This window comes from Aulostomus chinensis, chromosome 20 (assembly GCF_037954235.1).
Source record: "Aulostomus chinensis isolate RoL2024-O1b breed Wild chromosome 20, RoL_Achi_v1.0, whole genome shotgun sequence".
In the NCBI taxonomy this organism is placed as follows: domain Eukaryota; kingdom Metazoa; phylum Chordata; class Actinopteri; order Syngnathiformes; family Aulostomidae; genus Aulostomus; species Aulostomus chinensis.
Window position 1 is genome coordinate 19454273 of NC_141339.1, and position 24124 is coordinate 19478396.

General features: G+C 41.9%; 2 protein-coding genes across 9 annotated transcripts; one reads left to right on the forward strand and one right to left on the reverse strand.

Moving 5' to 3' along the window:
• Positions 1 to 130: 130 nt before the first annotated feature.
• Positions 131 to 7510, reverse strand: LOC147243168 (mitochondrial basic amino acids transporter-like). 6 transcript variants are annotated; one of them, XM_086189274.1, is made up of 6 exons: positions 7240 to 7510; positions 7063 to 7109; positions 6045 to 6206; positions 4396 to 4439; positions 3733 to 4150; positions 132 to 2854 (listed from the first exon to the last, which is right to left on the reverse strand). In XM_086189274.1, exons 5-6 carry the CDS (start codon positions 3742 to 3744, stop codon positions 2081 to 2083), a joined length of 786 nt encoding a protein of 261 aa, XP_086045400.1. In that variant the 5' UTR covers positions 3745 to 4150; positions 4396 to 4439; positions 6045 to 6206; positions 7063 to 7109; positions 7240 to 7510; the 3' UTR covers positions 132 to 2080. The 6 variants fall into 6 exon arrangements, with proteins under 6 accessions (XP_086045397.1, XP_086045400.1, XP_086045399.1 ...); XM_086189273.1 differs by having other exon boundaries at positions 3733 to 3842; positions 4067 to 4150; positions 7063 to 7510; XM_086189271.1 differs by lacking the exon at positions 6045 to 6206 and having other exon boundaries at positions 131 to 2854; positions 4067 to 4150.
• Positions 7511 to 8035: 525 nt separating this feature from the next.
• slc25a47a (solute carrier family 25 member 47a) lies at positions 8036 to 11624 on the forward strand. Of its 3 annotated transcripts, none has more exons than XM_086189425.1 (6): positions 8036 to 8195; positions 8752 to 8795; positions 9321 to 9392; positions 9566 to 9751; positions 9848 to 10103; positions 10638 to 11624. In XM_086189425.1, exons 1-6 carry the CDS (start codon positions 8159 to 8161, stop codon positions 10949 to 10951), a joined length of 909 nt encoding a protein of 302 aa, XP_086045551.1. In that variant the 5' UTR covers positions 8036 to 8158; the 3' UTR covers positions 10952 to 11624. The 3 variants fall into 3 exon arrangements, with proteins under 3 accessions (XP_086045551.1, XP_086045552.1, XP_086045553.1); XM_086189426.1 differs by having other exon boundaries at positions 8042 to 8195; positions 9566 to 9745; XM_086189427.1 differs by having other exon boundaries at positions 8155 to 8195; positions 9321 to 9477.
• Positions 11625 to 24124: the final 12500 nt, after the last annotated feature.

The following is a 24124-nucleotide window of genomic DNA, read 5'->3' on the forward strand; positions in this document are numbered from 1 at the left end:
GTTGCGCGCTCGTGGGTGCGTACACCTCATTCGTTCACTACAAAAATAATAGAGATATTTGAGGAAAAGCTGCATTAAAAAGACACCAACAGCTGCGGAGTTCTTTTTATTGACCCACTTGTACAGATCTTTGCTTGCAAATCTACACAAACAGGTTATGTTGCTCAACTTTATAACTATGTTACAAAAATATCAAGTTTTTTTAGTCGGTCTGTTCAGTCTTCACAGTGACACAACTACTTCAGACTGAAAAATATGTTTTATGTATACATATATTTGTATATATACTGTATGTTTACAATACCAATCACTTCAACTGTCATTAGTGACATCCTTCATCCTGCGCTGCTTAAATGCTTGCTGTCAAATGGGAGGTTTCCGATGTTAATTGAGCTTAGGGCCAGAACTACCAGTCACTCCTCAAGAGGTGCAAGAATCTATAACACACATCTCAAAAATCCCTTTTGCACAGTTGTTGTTGTTTTTTTTACTTTCAATTTGTCATCCACCATCAAACCATCACACAGCCTTGGAGATTTTCAAGTGGCTCAGTAACAAGTAAACATTTCAAACAGTATCACATCGCCTTGTAGTGGAAGTTTCAGTCGGAACACCTGCGGGTGGCTCAAAGCGTCGATCTCATCCATGTCCGAATTCGACATGTATGAGATTTTAGTGCATCTGCGACTTTGCACGCTCAAACACAAACGGCGTTTGGTGTTGTCAGCGGACAGCTGAGGTACGACGGCTGTCAGAGCCTTCAGCAGGACCGTCTGCTGACAGGGTGGTGTCGTTGTCGGGGAGAAAATCTGATTGCCTACTAGCAAACATTCTATGTGTAAAATACGGAAACAAATAATCTCACAGCCACCAAACACACCGACGGGAGACATTTCTACATTAGCAAGGTTATATAGTAACTTTAAAAACATAAATGGGTTGAATTAAATTCCCAATCCAGATAAAGTATCGTGTTAGCAACCAATATAGCCCTATTTCTCTTAAATTGAGAAGAATCTTTTTTTTTCTTACAGTGGTTTGTTTCATATTTTATTTTTTTTATAAACTACAGTGACCTTTGCTCGTGTACACTAAGCCTCGGATATGTTGTTCAAGCAGGATTAATATGTCACCCCTGCAATGACTGACTCCTTTACAGGTTAAATGTAAAGTGAAAAATAGAAACTGCTTTTTTTGTTGTTGCAGAAACAAATAAAATTAAATTAAAAAACAAAACATATGGGGACAGGATCTGGATTAGGTTTTAATTCCCCAGAAAACACTGATAAAACGTCACATTATTTGGTAAAACATGCCAAGCAAACAACCAACACACACATAAAACCAGATAATGTCTCGATATACACAAAGACGCTTTGCATACAGTCCCTGAAGAGCCCTCCAGAAATATTAGCTTTGAGGACTGATATGGACTCATAAGTGCTATGGTGATGGTCAGATTATATCTGCCATGTGTTTTAGCTTTTGGTTTGAAAGCTGACATGACACATTCCCTCCATCTTTCTTTACTTTGCTCTTTAGTTTGCATTTCACCCTCCGAACGCAAGTGTTCGTATTATAAGGCAGGAAAAGGTTTCCGGTTCACATCAAAAAAACAAAAAACAAAACGCACACACACGCACGGTTGGTCAAATTATATACAAACAAGAGCAGTAAATCACTACACAAGATATACGCGACACAGATATCACTGTCTACACTGTACATGTTCCCTGCATGCACCTTCAGTTCAGAGGCTTAGAAACAAGCCCAAACTAGCAGATAAACGTTCTTCGCTCAGGTCACCATCGCATCAGAGGGGAAAACGCTTTTACAAGTCAGCGTTAAAAAAGAAAACCCGAAACATAAATCATTGCTAAAAAATACATATGTTTTTCCTTTGCTTCCTTTTTGATGTAGTAGTAAAACTAGCCTTTATATCATTTATATAAACCAGGTGTTTTTCTGACTCAAAACTGGGAATGAATGGTCAAAGATGAGTCGGACAGTAATAAAGAGGTTGTTATCTTTCCATGGTCTCGTAAAGTGCCGAAGTTGAGGCTGCGACCTCTGTGTGCCGTCACAGACTGGAGGGTTGAGGCTGCTGCTGGATCTGTGCGTGGTGGCTTGGCTGGGTGGGCTCGCAGTCTGTAGGTCCTTCCTCATCCGTCCCCCGCGCGTACATGAGGACGAGGGTGACGGTGGCGAAGGTTGCAGCGTTGACGGGGAAGGCTCGTAGCAGCGTGGAGGTGAGGCCTCGTGTGAACACCATGAAGCCCTCTCTCCTGACGCTCTGACGCACGCAGTCAGCGATGCTGCTGTATTGGTTGACTCCGCCCACTCCGTCGGCCTGAAGTCGCGATTTAATCACATCCACTGGATACGTGGAGAGCCAGGAGGCGATGCCGGCCATGCCGCCAGCAAACAGCAGTTTGGGGATCATGTAGCGGTCATTGGGCTCACATCCAAGGCTGCGCGTCAACACGTCATAGGCCAGGAAATACACTCCAAAGCCAGGTGTCTCACGGATGAGCGTGGTGACCATGCCTCTATTCACGCCCCACAAACCCTCGCGTCTGTAGATGCGCGCCAAGCAGTCCAGAGAGTTCTTGTACAGCTTCTTGGAGGACTTCTTCTCTCCGGTGCCCTGCATTTGCATGCGTGTTTTGGCCAGTTCCATGGGGCAGCAGATGACGCACTGGATCGCACCTGCTGCTGCGCCAGCAAGAAACTGGTTTGTGGGAGTGTCATGTCCCAGCAGCCTCATGGTGTTCCCCTGGACACCAAACACTATAGCGTTGATGAATGTGAGGCCCATCATGGGCGATCCGATGCCTTTGTACAAACCAAATATCTGCCAGGGAGGTCAGAGACGGCACATTAGAGACGGTGCATTGCTCCGATTCCCCATCAGAACAAGGACACAAGACATCTTTGTTTGCTCCGGGGGAAACTTCTAACGGTGATATTCATCATCTACCGATTATTTTTATGATTTATCAAATTTTTTTTTCAAATTAGGGTTACACAAGATTCAAGTTGTGCCGATACACCCGTATTTTACAGCTTATTTGGCTGATAGTCCATTTGTACCATAGTCTCTACTGTCTGCATTTTTCATACGATATTTATATTTCATACACACTGAAAAACACATGGAAAGGTAGTGATTTGAAGAAGTGACACATGGCAAAGCCCACACGTTCTACATTTATCGCATCGTTTCCTCATTGTCCCTGACGGCACTTGTTTGTTTCTCTGTCACCTAAAGTAACGAAGGGACTGCAGGTGCTGCAGATTCTGGACAGTAACAACATGCAGAATGGCGGCAAGTGCAGGCGCAGCAACGGGTCTGCTTGTGGATTTGTGGAGGAAAAAATTAAAAAAAAACAGAAAAAAAGATTATGGACGTTTTTTTGTTGTTTTTTTTCCCACAAGTGTACTGCAGTGTTAGCGTGAGACACAGTGAGTTGCCCTGCAGCTCAGTGGAAATCTTTTTGTTGCAGGCAAAGCTCTACAAAACGTGAGAAAGAAAGATGACATGTAGTAAAAAATGAATCCATCCAATCTAGTCCGTCTGAACTAGATATCTGTGGGATTACTGGAGTCGGACCATTCAGGCATTTCACGATTCCGTGACAATCCATGGTTGGAAGAAATACGCTTAATGACTTTTTTTTTTCCCTTTTTCTTTCTTTCTTTCTTAACTCACGAAATTTGTATTGCACTTACAGCAAGTAGCATCGAGTAGTCGTCCACTTGAGTTAAGTTTATCTTTCACGTCCGCTGCAGCCTCTCTGAGTGTGTGTGTATGTGTCGGAGCTGCATGAGCCCCGCCCACACTGAAACAGCAGAAGCACCATAAAAAAAAAAAAACACACACACACACCGCGGTAACAAGACTGCATGGATTTTCACGTTTGATTATTACGTTTTCTGCATCGATGCATTCACAAGTCGATTAAGAATTGGAACCCATCTCCGAAACGGTTATTCTTCCCACCTCAAACGGTTATGGTGGATGCAAATATCAGAAGAAATATCAGACAGAGGGAAATCCACGAACCGTCTCCTGCCGTATGATGGACTGGAAACAGTGGTAGGTCCCACGGTACAGCGGCTTATCAACATTCTGGACCTGCAGTCTCACCTGCAAGAACGCACAAGTGATATCGGTCAGTTACACCCTGAAAAATGAATCGGTTTCATACCGACACAGACAAGCAGCTGTGTAACAGAGGGAGGGTCAGCTGTGCGCAGAGCGTCCAGCCCTGAGCAGAGGAAGAGCCGTTTCTAGGGTGGGAAACGGGGTTTTCCTTCTTTTTCAAGTTTAAGTTAACACAGAAAAATGCCTTAAAGTAATTTTATTATGCATAATGAAAATAATTTTCCAACCTTAACTGTGTCAAATGGGTGGCCAACCAAGACTCCAGCAGCACCTGGAGACAAAGGAAGCAGCCGTGAGAACAATGCAGCCGCCTATGATCCTCCACACCCGTGCAACCATCTCTACTTTAGGTTTGCCGCTTGAGACGGGGGACGCAGATGTTGAGCAACGCCAACTTTTCCCGGGTTTTTCGAGTTCATTCCTGCACCTCCACATACCGACGGCACTGAAACGCCACAGCAACTCATTGATACCTTGAGGCTTGAGCCAAGGTCAAGAAGACTCGATACTAACAATGACATTCTTCGCAATCAGAGCTTTCTCACATATTTGGATATCCCAAACCCCACTGACACCTCTGACTTTGGTCTCTATGTCCACTGTTAAGGCCCCAAAATGCTTCTGCTGGCACTGTTGTGTAAGAGGAGAATATGCCGCCATCTCCTCCAGGGTCTCACTGGCATATCAAGCTAGAGGCGGCTGACTGGAGGCCATCAGCACTTCTCTTAACATTACGTAACCTCAACTTGTGCAGCGCATGCAGATGCTCTGATGTCAGTTTGGGCCGAATTTAACAATTAACCCTGTGAGGAGGCTCTTGTACAGCGATATTACCAACAGGCTGGTTCATAGGATGATGTTCTATAAGACCAGACTTGAATCTGCAGGCGCTGTAAGTTTAAAACAATATCACAACATTTGGTGGTGAGCACCAGTGAATTCTCCCTGCTCCTTCACAGCCGGTGAGCTGCCTCCTTTCTACTGTCTTTGTCGTTTCAAATTGTTCTTTCTTGCTCTTTACAAATTAAATCTACAATTCCATTAAAACCCACAAATCACTCGATTCAGAAATTTATTTAAAAAAAAAAAAAAAAGGCAAAACATCAATACTTGCTGATTCATGGTCTTCCATGATAACCATGATATAAAGTTAAGTAATCAGGTGTCATGACAGTTGTTTTTAATCACATAATGTCACAATTTAGTCTCTGTTTATGCACTTTAGCCAAACAATAAAAAAAAAAATCAATGCAAATGTTTTTCTGGGTTGATAATTAAAGGCCCAACCAATAATAATAATACAGAAATAGGTTCCAGGCTCCCGGGCTCACCACAGTAAACAAACCACTGAAGGCTAATCCCACTTAAGCACCTGCTTTGTCACAAGACCCATTTGTAAAAAGAACGTATCAGCTGTGAGCCAGGAAAAGAACACAAGCATGTGTGTGGGGGTGTGTGTGTGTGTGTGTGTGTGTGTGTGTGTTTGACACAATGACAGCGGTCATTGAACCCAGTGAACCAGTAGGATTGGAGTACAGGACAAACAAGCAGGGGAGGCTGTTGCATCATCATTGTTAGTAGGAATCTCTTTAGGTTGGCAAGGCGCACACAGCTGAAAGTTACGTTTCGCTGTTGCTAACGTGTGTGTCACTGTAGCCGACCTCAGTCTGAGCCTGACATAGGCCGCGATGAACTTCTCATTCAGCTGCAGATAGTGTTCACTGTCCTGCTGGGAAGGTGGGAAACCACACTCTCTCTCATGTTAGTCACAACGCAGGGGCACAAGCTTCGGATTGGTCTGTGAAGGGGTGTGTGCGTGTGTGTGTGTGTGTGTGTGTGTGTGTGTGTGTGTGTGTGTGTGTGTGTGTGGATTCACCCTTTCTGTGTATGGTGTGTGTGAAACTTTATACAGGCCAGCTTGTTTGCTCGGTTTGTTCTGTAGTGACTCGCGTGCTTTCAGTTCTCAGCGAGGTGCGTAGAGGACATCATCCTTCTGTCACCTACAACTCTCCCAAACGCAGATGTTTCCTGAGTTAACCTCAAGATAACACGAGATAAGATAAGCACCAAAACATAACAAAAACGACAAATCTGTTCAATATAAATACTGGGAAATATAAGAGTAGAAACAGAAGCAGAAATTTTAAACATATCAATCATATACAAAAGTGAAGAAACTCTTGTGACTGCTACTGGTGCACCTGGTAACTCTTCCTGTTGAGTAACATATTAAGTCCTTTTTGTACATTAGATGCTTTTTTGTGCATCGGTGGCCTGTATTTCTATCACTTCTTGAATTCTACGCACTTTTCTTTTACAGGACATTGTAATTTTGTTGTTTTCAATGATGACAAGATAGTTTTGTGTTTGAGTCGCACTGTTTGGAAGTGTGTTCATTGTGGTGAAAGGGAGATGTTGTCATTTTGAATTATGGTTATCCGTGAATGAGCAATCAATGTAATCGGATGTTTTTTTTTTTAACAAAATACAAAGAGAAAGAACTTTATTACACTGTTTCACGTTGACTTGTCCAACAAGGAACTACAATGAAAGCAAAGGAAGTCCGTGCACTTACAATGTGATGATTTGGATTATTATTACACTCTCACACACTGCTGCTAACGGCACAGTAGCGGGAACAACTTTGCACCGTCATGATCCCGAGCTACATCAAGCGCAAAGAGAATTTAGAGAATGTGCAGGATTGGCTTCAGCGTGCCGACCCCTGCGGTGACATTCGGAAAATGCAGTCGTAATCTCGTGGAAGAGTTGCATCACATTGTTATGAGGCTGGGAACTGTTACAGGCTTGTGATCGGACGCCGTAGAATTAAAAGAGCAACAGGGAGGGCATCTGCTCTCAACCGTAGTAAAAGAGAAGTTGCCAAAACTCACCTCCGATGCAGCCAGCAACGAAGTCCATCACCGCTCGATAATGTCACCTAGCAGACACCTGATTATTAGCTAACTTTTCAAACATAAAATGCTGTATAACTCGTTGTTTCCCCCCCTCTATACACTGTTAACTCCGCTGTACCCCTTACAGCAACACTCCCTATAATCTGAGGTTACCTTCAAAAATTGACACTTGCAGTTAGCGTTTGTGTTAGCTAGCACCTGCTTACTTTTTACGAATGCTCCTCTAAACTACTAATTTTTTGTGTGTGTTCATTTTATGAGGGCAGATACTAAGCTTATCCTGTGTGTATGTATTCCAATAAAACTATTCCGTTGACCTATACGTCCTCCATGAACAGCGTTTACAGTCGCTGCGGAAACGCTGAACAGTGTATCGAACAGGTTCCCCCTGGAGCGGACAAGCTGGCGTCGCAGGAAGTAACCTGAAAGGGGGCGGGGATTAGCGGCATCGCGTAAGAGCCTCTGTCCAATCGGAGTGAAGAGTTGACGCCGACACCCTACTTTATACGTAATACTCAACAGCCATTGGCTACATACGGAAAGGACTCCCAATGTTAAATTGCGTCACAAGTGTGCCGTGTGATGTTTTGCTTTTGAACGTTCAAGGAGACGCTTCACACACACACACACACACACACACACACACACACACACACACACACACACACACATAAATAAAAAAATATATATATTTGTGTGCGTGTGTGTATATATGTACACCCATATATACATACATAACATGTAATACATTTAATGAGAGCAACTGTCATCGTTATGAAATATTAGTTTTATTTTAATATTATTTAAAATATTAATTTTAACAACTATGGCACGAGTTGTCATCCTTTCGTTTTTTCTTTTAGTATCCATTTGTCTACATTCACACATTTATTCAGGCATTTGGGGTCCGTCACATCTTTCGGCAACTTTCGGATAAAGTCGGAAGTGGCGTTTCGCTAGCAAGCGAGACCCGACTCGGTCACGTGTCACAGAATGCCAACACACTCAAGGTTATGTTCCGCTCGCTCGGAGAAAGTGGCAGGTATGCAGTCCCTTTAAGACGTGTGTAAGGATGCACATCGCTGACTTTGTGTCTGGATCGTTTGCAGGTAAACAACTCACGCCGTTTCGTTTCATTTGTCTTGTTAGCCAGTTTGTAAGAAGGAGAGATTTGCCCGCTGTGTTGGCTAAAGGACTGTAATGTTAGCAATGTGCTATTACAGCACACGAGTCAAACCTCGTGCCAGCTTGTATGCGTGTTATTATTGCCTGAATTGAGGAAATGCTAGTGTGCAGGCTCCTCACGTCACAATAACACAACAGCTTTAGCCACACTGCTGATCTAGCAGGCAATCCGCTGTCTAATAATCTCTCTGTAACATGTACGGGACGGATTCTAATAGGTGTTAGGATATTGCAGTTTAAATTACTGATAAGTACACGATAACATCACTTTATGATGGAGCGAGTACCTTTTAAACATGATGAGACGTTTTATATGTGGTGTAATATCCTTTCCTGAAGTGTTACTTAATTGTTCTTGTTATTATGAGAAGCAGGGGGACATTTTACACCAAGCAAAACCGATCATAGCTTCTTTTTTGTTCTTTTGTCGGTTTATAACTATATTTTCTTATCTAATTTTATATTTTTGTATTATTCCAGGGGCATGTGGAGTCGCAGTGGGATACCCCTTGGACACAGTGAAGGTACACTAAGTGGTTAATATCAGAAATACAGCTGCAGTTGGAATTGAGGGAATCTTTGTATTTACATTAGTTTAATTTTCATTGAAAAACCCTTCAAATCAAGCCTGCTGTCACTAGCCAGGATATCACGTCATTTTTCCACTGTTGTCTACTTTGTCTATTATGATGTTTTTCCTCTGATTTGTCTTGTTGTCTTGTATTTATTGTAACTTATTTAGGGAACATCTACCATCCGGGGAATAAGGATGGAAATTAGCCTGTGTCTATAATCCCGTATACTTACATTTTTATTCTCTTAAAAATGTTAATCAATGTATTTTGTCCCCTTGTGAAATAAATAAACTTCAAATCAATACGATGAAATTTTCGTGCGACATGCAACAAGAGGTTTTCTGAGGTCTGAAATGTTCAAGTGCTGGAGGCCTTATTGTGGTTTCATTGCTCAGCCCCGGTTCAAGTCCTCCTGTGTGACTGCGAATCAAATAAACTTTTTTTTTTTTCCCACTCAAATTTCAATCTCTCCAGGTCCGGATTCAAACACAAAAGCAGTTCACGGGAATATGGCAGTGTGCAGCAGCAACCTTTGCAAAAGAAGGGGTGAGAAGTGTATCTTTAACTCAATACCGACTTAGAGTCCAGTGTGGGCTGCTGAGCTACTTACCTCCTTAGACGACACGTACAGGTGTGCGCTCAGTTTGCGTTTGCATGTTGAGTTCACGTTTGATTATTGGCCGTGTTTTCATTGATTTCTGTCTTGTTTGTTGCATCAGGTGCACGGCTTCTTCAAAGGTATGTCTCTGCCGGTCACCACCATCTCTATGACTTCCTCGGTGGTATTTGGCACCTACAGGAACTGCCTGCTGTGTCTGAGTCAGGCGCGAGGAGCCGGTTCGGGTCCCAACACCAAACTAGAGATCTTCCTGTCTGGCATGGTGGGGGGTGTAGCTCAGGTACAGGTGTGCTTCAGGCAGCTGTGGGAGTGAGGTTGCCTTGTTTTAGACTCTGCTATGCAGCCGTGACCGGCACTGACTCTCCTTACGTGGCTCCAACAGATATCGGTCATGTCTCCTGGTGACATAGTGAAAGTTCGTCTGCAGTGTCAGACGGAGTCCATGCGGCGAGGAACCAAACCACGGTACCACGGCCCGGTCCACTGTCTGCTGAGCATCATCAAAGAGGAGGGCTTCCTGGGCCTCTACAGAGGAGCCATCCCTCTCATGCTGAGAGACGGTCCGTCCTATGCCACCTACTTTTTAACGTACGCCACTATTAGTGAATGGCTGACAGACAGCGGCAAAAAAAGACCAGGTGAGTACTGTTTTAGGCTGATTTATACATCCGTGCTGTACGCCTGCATCTCCTCCTCTGGTCTGAGCTGTTGTTAGGCTTTTCCTTTTTCTTTTTTCACTCAGACTCCCAAAACTATTTGTTCTATTTTGGCTGCCATTCTTAAAAGTACAGAAAGATACTCTAGAGCCTAGAAATCCCACCACCATCTCGTGTTTCTGTGGTGAAATGGTAGCGCCACACAGCCAAACCGCAGCACGTGTGGGTTATAGATGTAGATGTAGTAACATGCAGTATACTGACACAAAATGACTTGAAAAAAATGGTAGTATTGTTGTTGTTTTTGAACATTTCAGCTCTGTCCAGCTAAGTGCATTACTTTTCAGATTCTCATTTTATCAATCATTTGACCAAAGGTCATTTTAATGGCTCAGTTTTGTGCTCAGTGAGTCTAAATGTTGAATAATAGCTCTAATAATTAGGCACGGCAGGCAAGCACTTATTAGCTAAACCCTCAGATAAATCTATTTTAAACCCGTGTGTCATGTCCTCCAGATTGGAGCGGCGTGATGCTGGCGGGGGGTGTTGCAGGAATGGCCGGTTGGACTCTGGGAACTCCCATGGACGTGATCAAAGCCCGTCTACAGATGGACGGCACGCGGGAGACAAAGCGATACAAGGGTTTTTTCCACTGCATCACTGAGACGGTGCGGGTTGAAGGAGCGGCGGTGTTCTTCAGGAGCCTAGGCATTAACTGGCTACGTGCGTTTCCTGTCAATATGGTTGTATTTGTTACATACGAAGTTCTGACTGGTTTCCTCCAAACTGGACCTGACGGCGTCGACCCGCCGCGTATCGGGTTTGAATAGTGCACTATAGTGAGGGTGCGTTAGCAGGTTATCATTTAGATGTTACATTTCTACTCAGCCAGGCTGTCATGAATGTTGATTTGCTCAGGGATACAGTGTCATGCTGGTGGTGTATGAGTGGGGAACTAGCAAGCGTCTGACCACTAGAGGGCTCTCCTGGCTAACCTGTTATGTATATGTTTTGCTCTATGCTATGAGAAGTGTGTCATTTAGGGCCACTAAAAGTCCTCAGCACTTGAGAAACTTGAGCAAACAAGACTATGCAAATACTTGATTTTAGAGTTTATGAGCTGCTACGCACACAAAAACTAAGCATGAAACACGTCCAAGTTATCATCCGTGTTATCATGTTTATGGCAGAATGTTCCAGCTGAAATAAACACAGTATCATATTTCAGCTGATTCTTTTTAGTAGAAACATCATCTCTTCATTACTTTTTCTTTAAAATATGCAGGTTGCTGTTACGACCAACAAGGGAATTATAAAGGAGCAGATCATTTTCTACCTCCTATGTAACATTTGTCCAAGTCTGTAGAACATTAACATGGCGTGCGTCAACAGCAGTGTTTCCACCCGTGTGAAAGCGATTTTAAGGTTGTTAAAGCAGTGAAGAAAATATGAGAACGATTATTATTGTATTTATTTAAAATGCTTATTGTGCCTTCATTAATAAAAGTGATTAATGTGCTCTGTATTGTTGTCATTGTGGAGAGAAAACTACATTACGATTTAGCGACAAGTAGCTGTTTGTTTCATCGTGGCACTTTTTCTTCGTGGCTTTTGCGAGTATATAAACTTTATTAGCGGAGCACTTTTCACAGGGGTCACACAGTCCATCACAGAAGCAAGAAGACATAAGAGCCAACAATGAAAGGGTTAAATAATTAGAAATTAAAGATGGGGGAAAAAATGGTGAAATTCCCTAAAAAGAGTCAAACGCACTGAAGCATTCTAACATTTGTTTTTATGTGAATACACGAGTCAGGACAGAAGCACCTGACTGGTTTCTCTCTACAGAATTCTCATCTCCAGGCACACAGGTAGACGATATTAGACGGCGAGAGGGGAGCTGGATTGAAAACATTTAAGTGCAGAAGTTCAAGATCTGACTGAATCAGGAGGTCTGAGACCCTGGACTTGAAGAAGACCCCCACCACCCCACCCTACACCCCCAACTTAGTTTACACAGTTGGTTTTGCAAAGCTCCAGTTTGTCTCTGTGTGTGTTAGTATGTGTTTTGATCTCAGAGACACACAACACACCCCTCTTAAAAATACAACCCAAAAAAAAAATGCCTGTGCAAACACATTGAGTGGGTTCTGACTGAAAACAGTAAAATCCCCCAAAAGTGCACGTCACACTTTGCAAACCTCTGATCTGAATGAATGAAAGCATAAATAAATGAATGCATGGATGAAACTGAACACTCTGTACTTTATGCAGCCTGCACGTTGCATCTGCAATTTCAGGGGTTGTACCGCCACCTAGTGTATGATTAGGGCATTTTTAAAAATTCATTCTTACCAAGACATTGCAAATTATTTATATAGATAGATAGATAGATAGATAGATAGATAGATAGATAGATAGATAGATAGATAGATAGATGATAGATAGATGATAGATAGATAGATAGATAGATAGATAGATAGATAGATAGATAGATAGATAGATAGATAGATAGATGATAGATAGATAGATAGATAGATAGATAGATAGATAGATGGATAGATAGATGATAGATAGATAGATAGATAGATAGATAGATAGATAGAGAGAGAGAGAGAGAGAGAGATAGATAGATGATAGATAGATAGAGGAAGTTTAAGCCCTGAATGATTCTCCAAGTAGATGTTTAGTGATGTATAAGTTGATTGGCATCTATAAAATATCAATACATTGAAAATGTGACTTTAAAATGAGACGTGAACATTAAAAGAGGATAATTAGTCGGTGAGAAACTAATAAACTGAACTAAATGAAATGATATCTGTTTTTTACAAAGGAATAAATGCTGTAGGATCAAAGTTTATTACATCTCTTGTGTACTCACAATTGAATCCTTGGACTAGTTTTTATATTTTATTTTCACTTACTTCAAGTTGAAAAATATACAGATTAGAAAGAAGTATAAAAGCAAAGAAAAACAACAAATAAGCAGCAGATAATATCAGATCTCCGAAGTGTCAATTTACTTTATATATTTTAGAAGCCTGAAGTAACAATAGGAGATGAGCGTGAAATATAAAAGCAAGTAAAATACAAATAAGAAACGAACTGTAACGGCTCGCGTGAAGCAAATCTTAATGGCAGTTTAAACGATGACAAACGTGCTGACTTGGTTTGGATCTCGCCGGTATAATTCTGCCTTCCCCTCGAGGTTATTAGCAACAAGGAACTGCTGGTCAGCCTTCTGATGATGATAAAAGATTTCATGTTTTGCAGATTCGGTCCCCGTGAGTTATGCAGGAGCTCCACAGTACAAAATAGGAGTTTTATTTGGATGAGCAAGTGACAGGCAGTCAACATTCCCGACCAATCCCCCGGTTGCATTCCTCCCCAAAGCTTTTTGAACTGAGATTAAGTCGCTCACTTCAAGTAAAAAGCACAAACAAGCTTGTTGTTTAATTAAGTGAATTCGATTACAGCGCAAGCAACAGCGAGAAGAGTCCAGGAAACGTTTAAGGAGCTGACAGAGTGAAACATGGTCGTGATTGTCTCTCTTTCCCTCTGTCCTTGGGCTTTTGTTGTGTTAAATCCACGTGAGGTATGTGTGAAGTTTATATTTTCATCTGTTTTACATGTGTAATCGGCTCATGTTTATCCCAACGAGGGTGCAATACAGACCCATAATAAAGAATTCAACTGTAATGTTTTAATTGCTTAACGAAAAGCAGATTTACACAGTGGATGAAGGGGGGAGGTCATGCTGGGTGAGACCCCAGGAGATCTGTTTCCAGTCAGTTCTGTGGCAGGCCAGTGGATTAGAGGCCGTAAACAAGAACAAAAAGAGGGTCTGTTAGTGAATGTGTTTTGTCGTGCATCAGATCTACTTTTACAGATCTGCAACCGACAGAAAAACTGAAGCGGGAGTTGCTCTCTCAGCACACATCATCGTCCACACAAGATATTTTCATTACTTTATCGTGGCCGAAACAGAGCAATTAGCGAGAAATAGTTCACAGCCTCAGGTTTTACTTTAATTAAGTCAGCGCCAGCGCTTCATAAATCAGGTTTGGGGTTTTTTTTTTGGTTTTTTTTTTTCCATATTGGGATTCTTGCTGCAAAATCTAAGAATTGAAGCTTGTTTACTGTGAAAAAAAACCAAAAAACTTTGAATGTTGCCTTTGTTGGCTAATCAAACCCTGCACCCCCCCCCCCCCCCTCCTCTCACACTTACGCAACAATACCCACAATTATACAAACATCTGAAAAATCTAATTAAGTTACAGGTTGGTTAGCAAGCATTTAAAAAATGACACTTTTTTTTTTTCCACCCTCATTTCTTGAACTTTGCAACACTTTGATCTGATATCTCTGCTCCCTCCTCAGATAACAGCCACAAGGGGAAAAACACTCCTGATACGACACGTTCATCTGTTTTGTGGATAAATAATGATATTCAGCTTGCACACCACTGCTTTGTGTTGGGGTTTTTTTTTTTTTTTTCCAAATAAGTCAATTCTTGGAAGCACCATTTTTATGCACTAGCGTGATCGGAAGGCATCTGACTCGGATTAATCACGTTTTTTTGGGGGGGGGGGGCAGAATTTTTTCCATAGACAATGTGTTTCTGTTATATTTAAGCAGGATATTATCTTGGTTCTTTTGGATTTGCGGTATTTAATGAAGCAAAACAGGTGGTACCATTTCCTTCGGCTGGTGGAGCTGGTGGTCAGAGTCATTTGAATCCATCTATCTTAATAATTTAAAAAAAGGGCAAAGTGGTGCAAACACATGATACATCAGCTGGCATGATTTGTGTGGGTGACTCATTAAATTATGGGTGTTCAGTGTATGTCTGCGAAGCTTCATTTTGTTGTCAGAATCGGTCCTTGGTAACTACCACTTGGGCCCCCTCTCACCAATTGCTGTTAAGGCTATTTTGGGAGCACTGCGCTCCCCTGTTTGTGACGTGTGCTGCTGGGTAAATTTGCAGCTCCGTCGGCCTGGGCCTGCAACCTCAGATGGCATCAATCAGGAAAAAATGGAGGGGTGAGATAGATAAGGAGGAAGACGCTAGAAGGGGAGAAAATGGAGGCGTGACGACGTGAGGGAAACGTAATGAAAATAAATCAAGACCTGAGATCGAATGACAAGAGCCGCTGTTGAAAATGATGAAAGTAAACACCTGTGTTCCTCTAAAGGGGGAGAGAGAAGAGGATGGAAGAGACAAAGGATGTATTCATGGGGGGAATGAAGTTCTTTTTCGATGACTTAACTAGTGCAGGGAGGAGTGTGAGTGATGACGGAGGCGGAGGAGTGGGGGCGCTATTGGACTTCCTGCTAAATATTGCTATGAGAGGAGGGAAAAGTACATGCTGTAAATGTTTCTGATGCTCATTGAGAAATGTGCCTTGAATACTGGGCTTTTTTCCTAATGTGCCCCATGAAGGGGAAGCTACACTTTCCTAGTCATGAAAGAACGCATCATTCCAAATATCAGTTTTGTATGTGTGTGTGTGTGTGAGATCATCTTTTTACTCATCATCTGACAGAGACAAACAAAAAACCTCCGCACAATCATATATGCGATCGCAGAACTATGACTATGTCTAAACACAAACACACACACACACACACACGCCTCTGTAGAAATCTCACTAAAAAAAAAGATAAATACATTTATATGCAAACGAGTTGTTGTTCCAATTTCCGTCGTCATCCATAATGTGATTCACACAACAAGTGCAGCAGGAACATTTGCATACGTCGGACCTAAACGTAGCGCACACGTCGTTCCATACAGCTGGGAAAGAGAGTGAGTCCAGATCCCATGTGGACTCCAAGTAGCTGAGGAACAAGCCAGGAAAAACAATTCAAATACCTTCTGGGAAGTGGTAAACGATGAAAACATATATAAATGAATACATTAACATGACTCACGTTTCATTACACATTTGTGATTTTATGTAATCCTGTTTTTAATGAATGATTTAACCACATGAGTCGCTTTTATCCGTTTTCGCCAAATACCAGCTCATAATTCCTCATCTGCTGTTTTCTCCCTTTGTCAGATTATACACTGATTATCTACTATTATAAAAAGTCCTGGACATGATCTAAGTGTGATCATGTGACGCAACACTGGACTCTTAGTCAGTTTCTGTGCTTGAAATAAATCTCTTTAATCTCTGGGTCAGGTAATTGCGGGATTATTTGTCAGTTTCGCTCAATTCACTCAATCCAATCGGCGTTATTTGATAATCTAAAAATCATTCTCTAAACTTTACAGTTTAACGTGAGCCAGGACATCCATCCGGTTGCCAGGTTACATATAATTCGGGCTTAATCCAAATGAAAAACAATCAGTTAATCTTAAATTAAATACAGAAAGAAAGAAAGTGTCAGGCGGAGGTTTAGGAAGCTGACGGCAGACTTGAAAAGAGGGAAAATTACCAATACAAGTGTTTGTTTGTTTGCAGGAAGTTTGGAGGGGTTTATACTAATTACACATTTTTTTCTCACTTTTTAATGCACAAAATTCCTCATTTAATGTGCTTTAATTTAATCCATTAATTCATTTATTGAGAAAATGTGCTCCATTGTCAAGCAGACCTCCTTCCAGTGCCTGTTATAATGCATTAAACAGTCCAAAAGTATACGATCTTAAGATATTTTAAGATTTAAGAGACTTGTAATGTCTCAGTGGAGTAACAGTCCTTTCCAGTCCTGTTTCCACACTTTTCAATTCAGATTATATGATTCTGGCTTATAAACCCTGGTGTTTATGGCATAATCTACTCTACAGAGGCACTCGAAACAAAAACATCATAAACAAGTAAAGTTGTTTGTGAGAAAAAGCTCAATTTCAGCGCGGTTGGTTGTAGGCAGAGACGGACTAATGTGAAACAGACGCCTTTCAGTTGCTGTTTAACCAATTTATAGATTAGGGTTACTCATAATAAGCAGCTCAGAATATAGCCTACACAAGTTGAGCATAAATCCCTAATCTTCTGCAGCACATACACTGTGTACTGAGTAACCTGCTCAAATGTTAAGAGGAGTTTAGCAGTGTGAAGTTTGCATAGCATTAGGGTACAAGTTACTCAATACACAACCCTGTTGACCTTTGCTGTCACCTGAACTCTGCAACACGTATGACCTCACACTCTGGCATGATATCACCTCTAAGTCAGTTTGTAGTTTTTGTGAAGAAGCTGCAAACCGTGACATTTACTGTCTGGTTTGATATCACAAAGCAGTGAGCAGTGAGAGTGACATACAGGCAAGGAGGAGTAATATGAGCGGGGCCGATTCCCCTCCTCGTCTTGGATGGATGAGGCGCTAAGGTGCACACTAGTTTGGCTCCAGTCTGATTTGGGTGAAGTCCATCTCTGCTAAAAACATAGGCGCATTCTCTGGATGCTGCTGCAAAGTTGTCCTTGGGGTTTTTTTTTGTTTTGTTTTGTTTTTTTGAAGCCACAGGTGATGGATTTAGCTGACTTGCGTGTCTCTGAAAACGTGCCAGGAAATAGCCACAGCCCTTACGTTGGGATTCCAAAAGCCCTCACCTTCTCTACTCTGCTGCTATGTTTTGCTCGTGACTGAAAAGGAAGTCGGCTCTTTTCCCCGGGTGAATTTTTGGCTTTCCAGTTTGGTGCTTACTGTAGTTGAATGCTGCAGGCGATAGAAGACACCAGGAGAGAGACGAGTAACAGAGATGCAGCCACACAAAATAGATGGGCACTGAAATTAGACTCAAACAGGAGCCAAGGCACTCTGGCTTTAGTGAGGATGACATAGAATTAGAAGAATGCGTGATAAATGTGTGAAATGGCTGGGTTTTTTTTAGTTTTTTTTTTTTAAAGGGCTAATAATATGTGTCACAAATCAACGCTAGAAAAAAAAATTATTATTCCAGACAAAATACAACAGGATAAATCATGCGCACGGAGCCGTGAAATTAGGTTTGATACAAAAAAAAAAAGTCTTAATGAAGTTTCAGATCATTGAACCATCGTTGTATTGGCTTCCAAAGCGGAAAGTAGACCACAAACAATCGTGGGAGTGGAGGAATGTAAGCGAGCGCAGGCTGGCGGTTGAAACAAAACACGCAGCATCAGAGTGAACTCAAGAACGCTTCAGAGGAAACAGATTCATAAACTGAGACCGACAGATGATGACAGTCGCCGTCAACAGATTCAAGGTTTCACATGGTTCCGTGACACAACTTTCAAGCTACAGTCGGAGTGGTTTGATTTCGCAGATGTGTGTCGCATTCACCCAATAAAAGAAAAAAATACACTTTGATGAAATAACTTTCATCATTTGGCAGGAAATTTCGCAGAAAAAAAATGCGGCCTCCGTGTTTTTCGGACTAATTGAGAAAAGTATTGATTAAAAAAATGTGTTCTCTTTTTCTTGAATTACCAAAATATCTTCTTGCTTTCCTGAATGAATGAGAATTGGTTTCTTTAAAAGCAAAACCTGCAAAGTTTTTCTTGAATTACAAGCAATAAAACTGGATGGAAGTAAAAAAAAAAAAAAAAAAGGCGGGATGTGGCGGCCTCCGTGAGCGAGGCATCAAAGCCTTCTCTTAGCATTTTGTGCTATCTGGAATCCAGACAGCAGAACTGAATGAAAAATAGATCTCGTTAATTCAAAAACTTTCCTCATTAATTCAGAAAAACAAGGATTTCTTTTTTCACGGTGAACGCAGGACGCTTCCGTAGGATGTTTCACTTCGGTTTAATGAAAATAAAACTCGTGTTTGCTGAGGTTGTCCACCTTCGTGCTTCCTCTTAGTTCAGAGAATGTGAGGACACGAGGATTTGCTCAGAGCGAGTTTGTTTATTGTCGTAATCCGACCGTGTCACACACGCAGCGCGACCACCGAGGACCCGCACAACGTGACGATCAAACGCTGTCCGAGCAACATCGACACTCAAGCACACGTTTGTATCCCCGCTTGTCGTTTGTTGCTTTTTTTTCTGCTCTGATTCATTTGCTGGAATGGACGAGCTGCCTCTGATGTGGACCGTCTTAATGGCAGCCTGAGAGCTGCTCCAGCATCATTAACCACCAGCCTGTGTCTAACAGAGCAATAAAAGGCCACAGCGAGTCCTTGAGGAGGTGAACTCAAATGAACCGAGCGAGGGCACATGAATGAGCGAGAGAAGGGAAGACGGAAAAAAAAAAGTAATGAGCAGAGAATAAAACAGCACAACGGTGAGAGAAGAGCGCAACAGTAAGCTGAGGACATGTCCGACCACAAGAGAGGGAAAAAGAAAGACAGGAGGGGGAAAAAGGAGGTGATTTAAGAGGAGCAGAGAGGTGACTGAGATCCTGGATGCTGTGCTCCGGCAGCCCAGTGCCGAGGGGGTCAGGCCGGGTCGGATGCACTCGGAGAAGCTGGAGATTCTTGACTCTTAAACAGCAGAGACCAACGGCGAGAGAACCCCGTATATTAGAACCACATGTTGAAAATTCCACATTAGATACGTGATCGAACATAACAGATGAAAAACGGGATTCAAAAGTCGATGAAACGATTACATCTAAAGAGAAACCGTGGTGACAGCAGTCTGGATTGATCACATAAAGCTTCACTGTCAAAAAGAATCAAGATAAGAAAACCTTTTCTCATTAATTCTCCATTACTTGCAAATTAATATAACAGCTGTAAACACACATCCAAGGAGGGGAGGAACAGACATGTTCCTCAATGACACTTTGAGAAGAAAAAGTGTAAAAAAAAATTGTAAAATCTTTAAAATGATGGTTCATCCAAAAATGGAAATTCAGTGATTTTCTACTCTCCTTCATTGGAAGGTGAAGTTTCTGGTGCACGAGCACTGCTGCTTCCCCCCAACCTCGGATCAGCATGAGGGCGAGCGTGACTGAGTTTTGGTTTTTAGGGGAACCATCCCTTTAAGAAGTACCTCTTGAGTCAGAGGGATGGTTCAGTTGTTTGTTTGTTTTTAAGACTTATTTGATATTTAGCGATGATGCCAGATCAGGAAAGTTGAGCAAAATCTTCAACAAGCCTCAAGATTCGCTTCCATTCGCTAAAAAAAATGTTTTCTGCTGTGTGGACGGATGTGATCAGCACTCATTTCGCGTTGTTTTCTGACCACGCGTGAGGCTCGACTTCAGGCGAGCCTTAAACCTGGGTGAAGCAGGAGGCGCGATTCCAGCACCTTCCGTCTCTGACATCGAGCAACCAGCAGTCGCGGCGCCGCTGTCAACAACAAACACAGATGGAATGAAAAGTTTATCACTTCTGCGATTCCTCGTCATCTCAGCCACTGATTCAATTCACCTGAGTTCAATGCTGTGACATCATTCATGTGCATGTATACACACACACACTCACACACGCATGTGTGTGTGAGGAATCAGTCAGCTTGTACACTCATGAGACTGACCTCAATGACCTTGGATTTAGCACAACTTTCCAGTTGAGTGGCAACGTTGCCGATCGGCTCCATCGCTGTTTCATCGAGGCTGGGCCTTAGAAACTCCCCCTTTAAAACGGGACCAATGAGGGAAGTCGCGTGACTTTATTAGCACAGGGGGAAAAAAAATATGGAGGAGGACGATGCGAGTGGCTGCGTCCTTTGATTGGCTTCGCCTTAACCACGACTTCAGCTCAAAACCAAGCAGGTCGTGACATGCGTAGTGAAGCTGGCTCCACTGTTGAGGGGACGGCTTTTCCTCGGTCGAATACAGACAGGACACAGATCCGATTTCCCATTTTGACTGTGAACATTCAAAGAATCTGATCGTGGATGACCTCACTTGGGGTTCGAGTGGCTGTTGAGTACATTTTTAGCGAGAGTATCTTCTCTAGGAGTTAGGTGGGTTCGCGCATCAGCCGCACGGAGAAATGTGGACTCATGTTGATCATTTGTGGTGAAGAAATGTTCCATAATTTCATAAAACAGTGACCTGCATGTGGAAGGATCCAACGGTTAATCCACTGATACTTGGCAGGCAGCCACACACACACACACACACACACACACACACACACACGGGTCACATTACAAAGGTCTTCTTTATATAGACTTTCTGATAGGTAACACACACCTGGAGCCAATTTCTTCCTCGCTGTGAGAACCAGACGACTCAGGATACGACAGTTTCGCTTCAGTCCATCAGTAGAGACAGCAGGGATTTGTGGGACCCCCAGCAGCTGAGAGGAAGGTTTCCGTGTCACTTCTTCGCCTCCTCCTCATCTTTGTTGTTAGAATATTTCACTTAAACCAGCAAAAGTTTGGATTATTTTTTTGGATTCGATTGTTTCTGAGCCTCTACGCGCAGGTCGTTTCAATTTTTTTTTTTTTCTAAATTCATGACGAGACACTGAGGGAAAGAACTGCAGCCTGAGTACTGTTTTTCTGATTCATTTACTTTTTTTTTTCTTTTTTTTTAGCTTTAATTAAGGCCATAGGGAAATCATGGCGAGCGCTCCTCTCAGTCAGTCTGAGGATACACATTTTCTATCAGCTCCTGATTTACGTCAGAAGAGAGGAGTGAATTTTTTGCTGCCTGTTTTGAATATGCAACAGCGGGACAAGCACTGAGTCAGATGACTCCCACTTAGCTCGTACGGATATTCACATTGTCATGCCACTGGAATAAATTGAGAACTGAGGTTGTTATTGTCAGTCAGCTCTTGGGAATCCTCTCTCCAGTGTCACTTAAAATGATTCCCTCTCAGCAGGTTGGAGTATATTAAGCAGGTTTTATTGTAATAAAGGATGATGACTTGGGTCATTAATTAACTTATTATCAGTTTCTTTTCATCTGTTTTTTTCTTGTGTTGCTGCTGTCTTTTTTTTTGTTAAAGAGACCATTTGTAAGCACTTGAACGAGCTAGCACGAGTTCCTCTTTTCCTGCAATACCACTATTTTCCTCAGGGAGCAACAGCGAGTCAAATTTTACTTCAGTCAAGAAGGTCATGTGATCGTCTGGAGTTGTTATTTTGGAGTTGCTAGATCTTGTGACAAGCCTTTAGCCCCCTTTGGTTGTTTTTATATATCATATTAACTGCTTTTTTAGTTGTTTTAATATATTAATTTTTTCACTACTGTTTTATTCTTTTTCTTTGTTTTCAACCTGTAGCACTTTGTGATCTCTGAAGAAAAGGGCATCACAAATAAAATGTATTATTATTATTATTTATGAGGTTTACATTGTGCCGATATGCACACGCATCTCTGTTCTGGGGGCAAAAAAAATAGTCTCTATGCCCACGGCTGAAGCGCAAAAAATCAACCAAACGGCCACACCAGAGTTTAGCAGTGCGAGTGACTTCTGAGGAAGAATTTCGTTCAAGTTTCCCTTTTTCACGTGGCTGTATTTTTATGCATCTAATATTGCTAATACATAAACACCGTAGAGTTGTAGAGAAGTTTTACATTGCCTGTCAAAAGTTTTTATGGTATAAAAAAATCTTCCAACCCTGTACATGGAGATAGATAGATGGATAGATAGATAGATAGATAGATAGATAGATAGATAGATAGATAGATAGATAGATAGATAGATAGATAGATAGATAGATAGATAGATAGATAGATAGATAGATGGACAGATGGATAGATAGATAGATAGATAGATAGATAGATAGATAGATAGATAGATAGATAGATAGATAGATAGATACTTTATTAATCCCCAAGGGGAAATTCCATTCCACACTCAAATGCCTGATACACAAACAGTCACAATTATTGCAGGTTAATCGTAGTAACGGTACACTTCAGAATACTGTTTAGTGTACTGGGACATTCTCCTCATCTGTTGCTGCCAGAGACAAATGCAACTGATGAGATATTCAGGTGGATGAGAGCCGGTTTGGCTGTTCCAGCCAGACACATTACAACTCTACTGCGATTTATGTCATCATTTTAATCGTGGGATTTGAACAGTCAGTATATTTATGTGATGTCCGATAAAGTCAATTTATTGTGCCAGTCTGACTAAAGAAAAAGAAGATGTGTGTATGTATGGATACAGCAGGTGTTTTTGTACATGGCGCTCGCTAACTTGTTTGCTTGCTACAGAAATACACGTGAACGTAGAAACCGTCGCTGCTGTTAATCATCAGTGTAACTAACAGAAGCAGCCGCAGTAACAACACATTTTCTCACTGCACGTCCGATATTCTTTTCTTATCGTGCGGCGACGCATCTCTCCAAGCATTTTAAACGAGAGAATCTCCAGGGATGCAGCTAGCAAGCGCTTAAACTGTTGATGTTTGCTCTGGTAATGAAAGTTCCATTTGTGCACCTGAATACTACATACTTCAACGTACAAACAAAACAGAAGTGAAAACCTGTAACAAGAAAACATTTGATGAACAGATATCAGGACGCATCAAAATGGAGCGTCAGGGCGCTCTACTTTTCTTTGACTTTGATCTTTCTGCATTTTAGCATTCGACTGACATGTTTACAGCTCGTGGTCAGAGCCCAGCTTTTAAAACTGCTTTTTTATTTCATGACTGGACTAAGAAAAACCTGACATCATGTAAAATTATCTTCACGCGAAACAATAACTCCTCAAAGGGCAATAAATGACAGAGAATAACTGGATCGCATAGCGTATTATTGCACAGACGCTCATAAAAGCTACATTTATTTTTCTCTTGGGTTGAACCCTGCTTTCCTCATGTCTGACTCAGGAGGTGAGGCGGTACAAAGTGTACAGAAAATGTACACAGCCTATTTTGCTGACATGCATCTTCCCGGAGCAATAATTAGAGATATGAATGTTAAGTAAATACGAACCTACTGATTAAACACACAATAGTTATTACAGAGAATAATCACTCCTTGGGCGAGTGTAAGTGTTCAATATCCTAACAGGTAATGGTGTTAATTAGCCTCAGGGCTACACAAAACACCGTGGGTTGGACGTGAACAAGACGTGCGTCATATATTCTTGGCATCAGTGCAAGAACATGTAAAAGTATTTACATATTTTCAAGATCAGTTAG

Excerpts from the sequence above, each read along its gene's own strand:
- slc25a47a (XM_086189425.1), top strand. The coding sequence starts at position 8,159 with ATGCACATCGCTGACTTTGTGTCTGGATCGTTTGCAG. Across the intron at positions 8,196-8,751 it reads TGTGTCTGGATCGTTTGCAG|GGGCATGTGGAGTCGCAGTG; the intron begins GTAAACAACTCA and ends GTATTATTCCAG. Across the intron at positions 9,393-9,565 it reads CAACCTTTGCAAAAGAAGGG|GTGCACGGCTTCTTCAAAGG; the intron begins GTGAGAAGTGTA and ends TTGTTGCATCAG.
- LOC147243168 (XM_086189271.1), bottom strand. The coding sequence starts at position 7,090 with ATGGACTTCGTTGCTGGCTGCATCGGAG. Across the intron at positions 4,440-7,062 it reads CGTTGCTGGCTGCATCGGAG|GTGCTGCTGGAGTCTTGGTT; the intron begins GTGAGTTTTGGC and ends CTTTGTCTCCAG. Across the intron at positions 4,151-4,395 it reads ACCCATTTGACACAGTTAAG|GTGAGACTGCAGGTCCAGAA; the intron begins GTTGGAAAATTA and ends GCGTTCTTGCAG.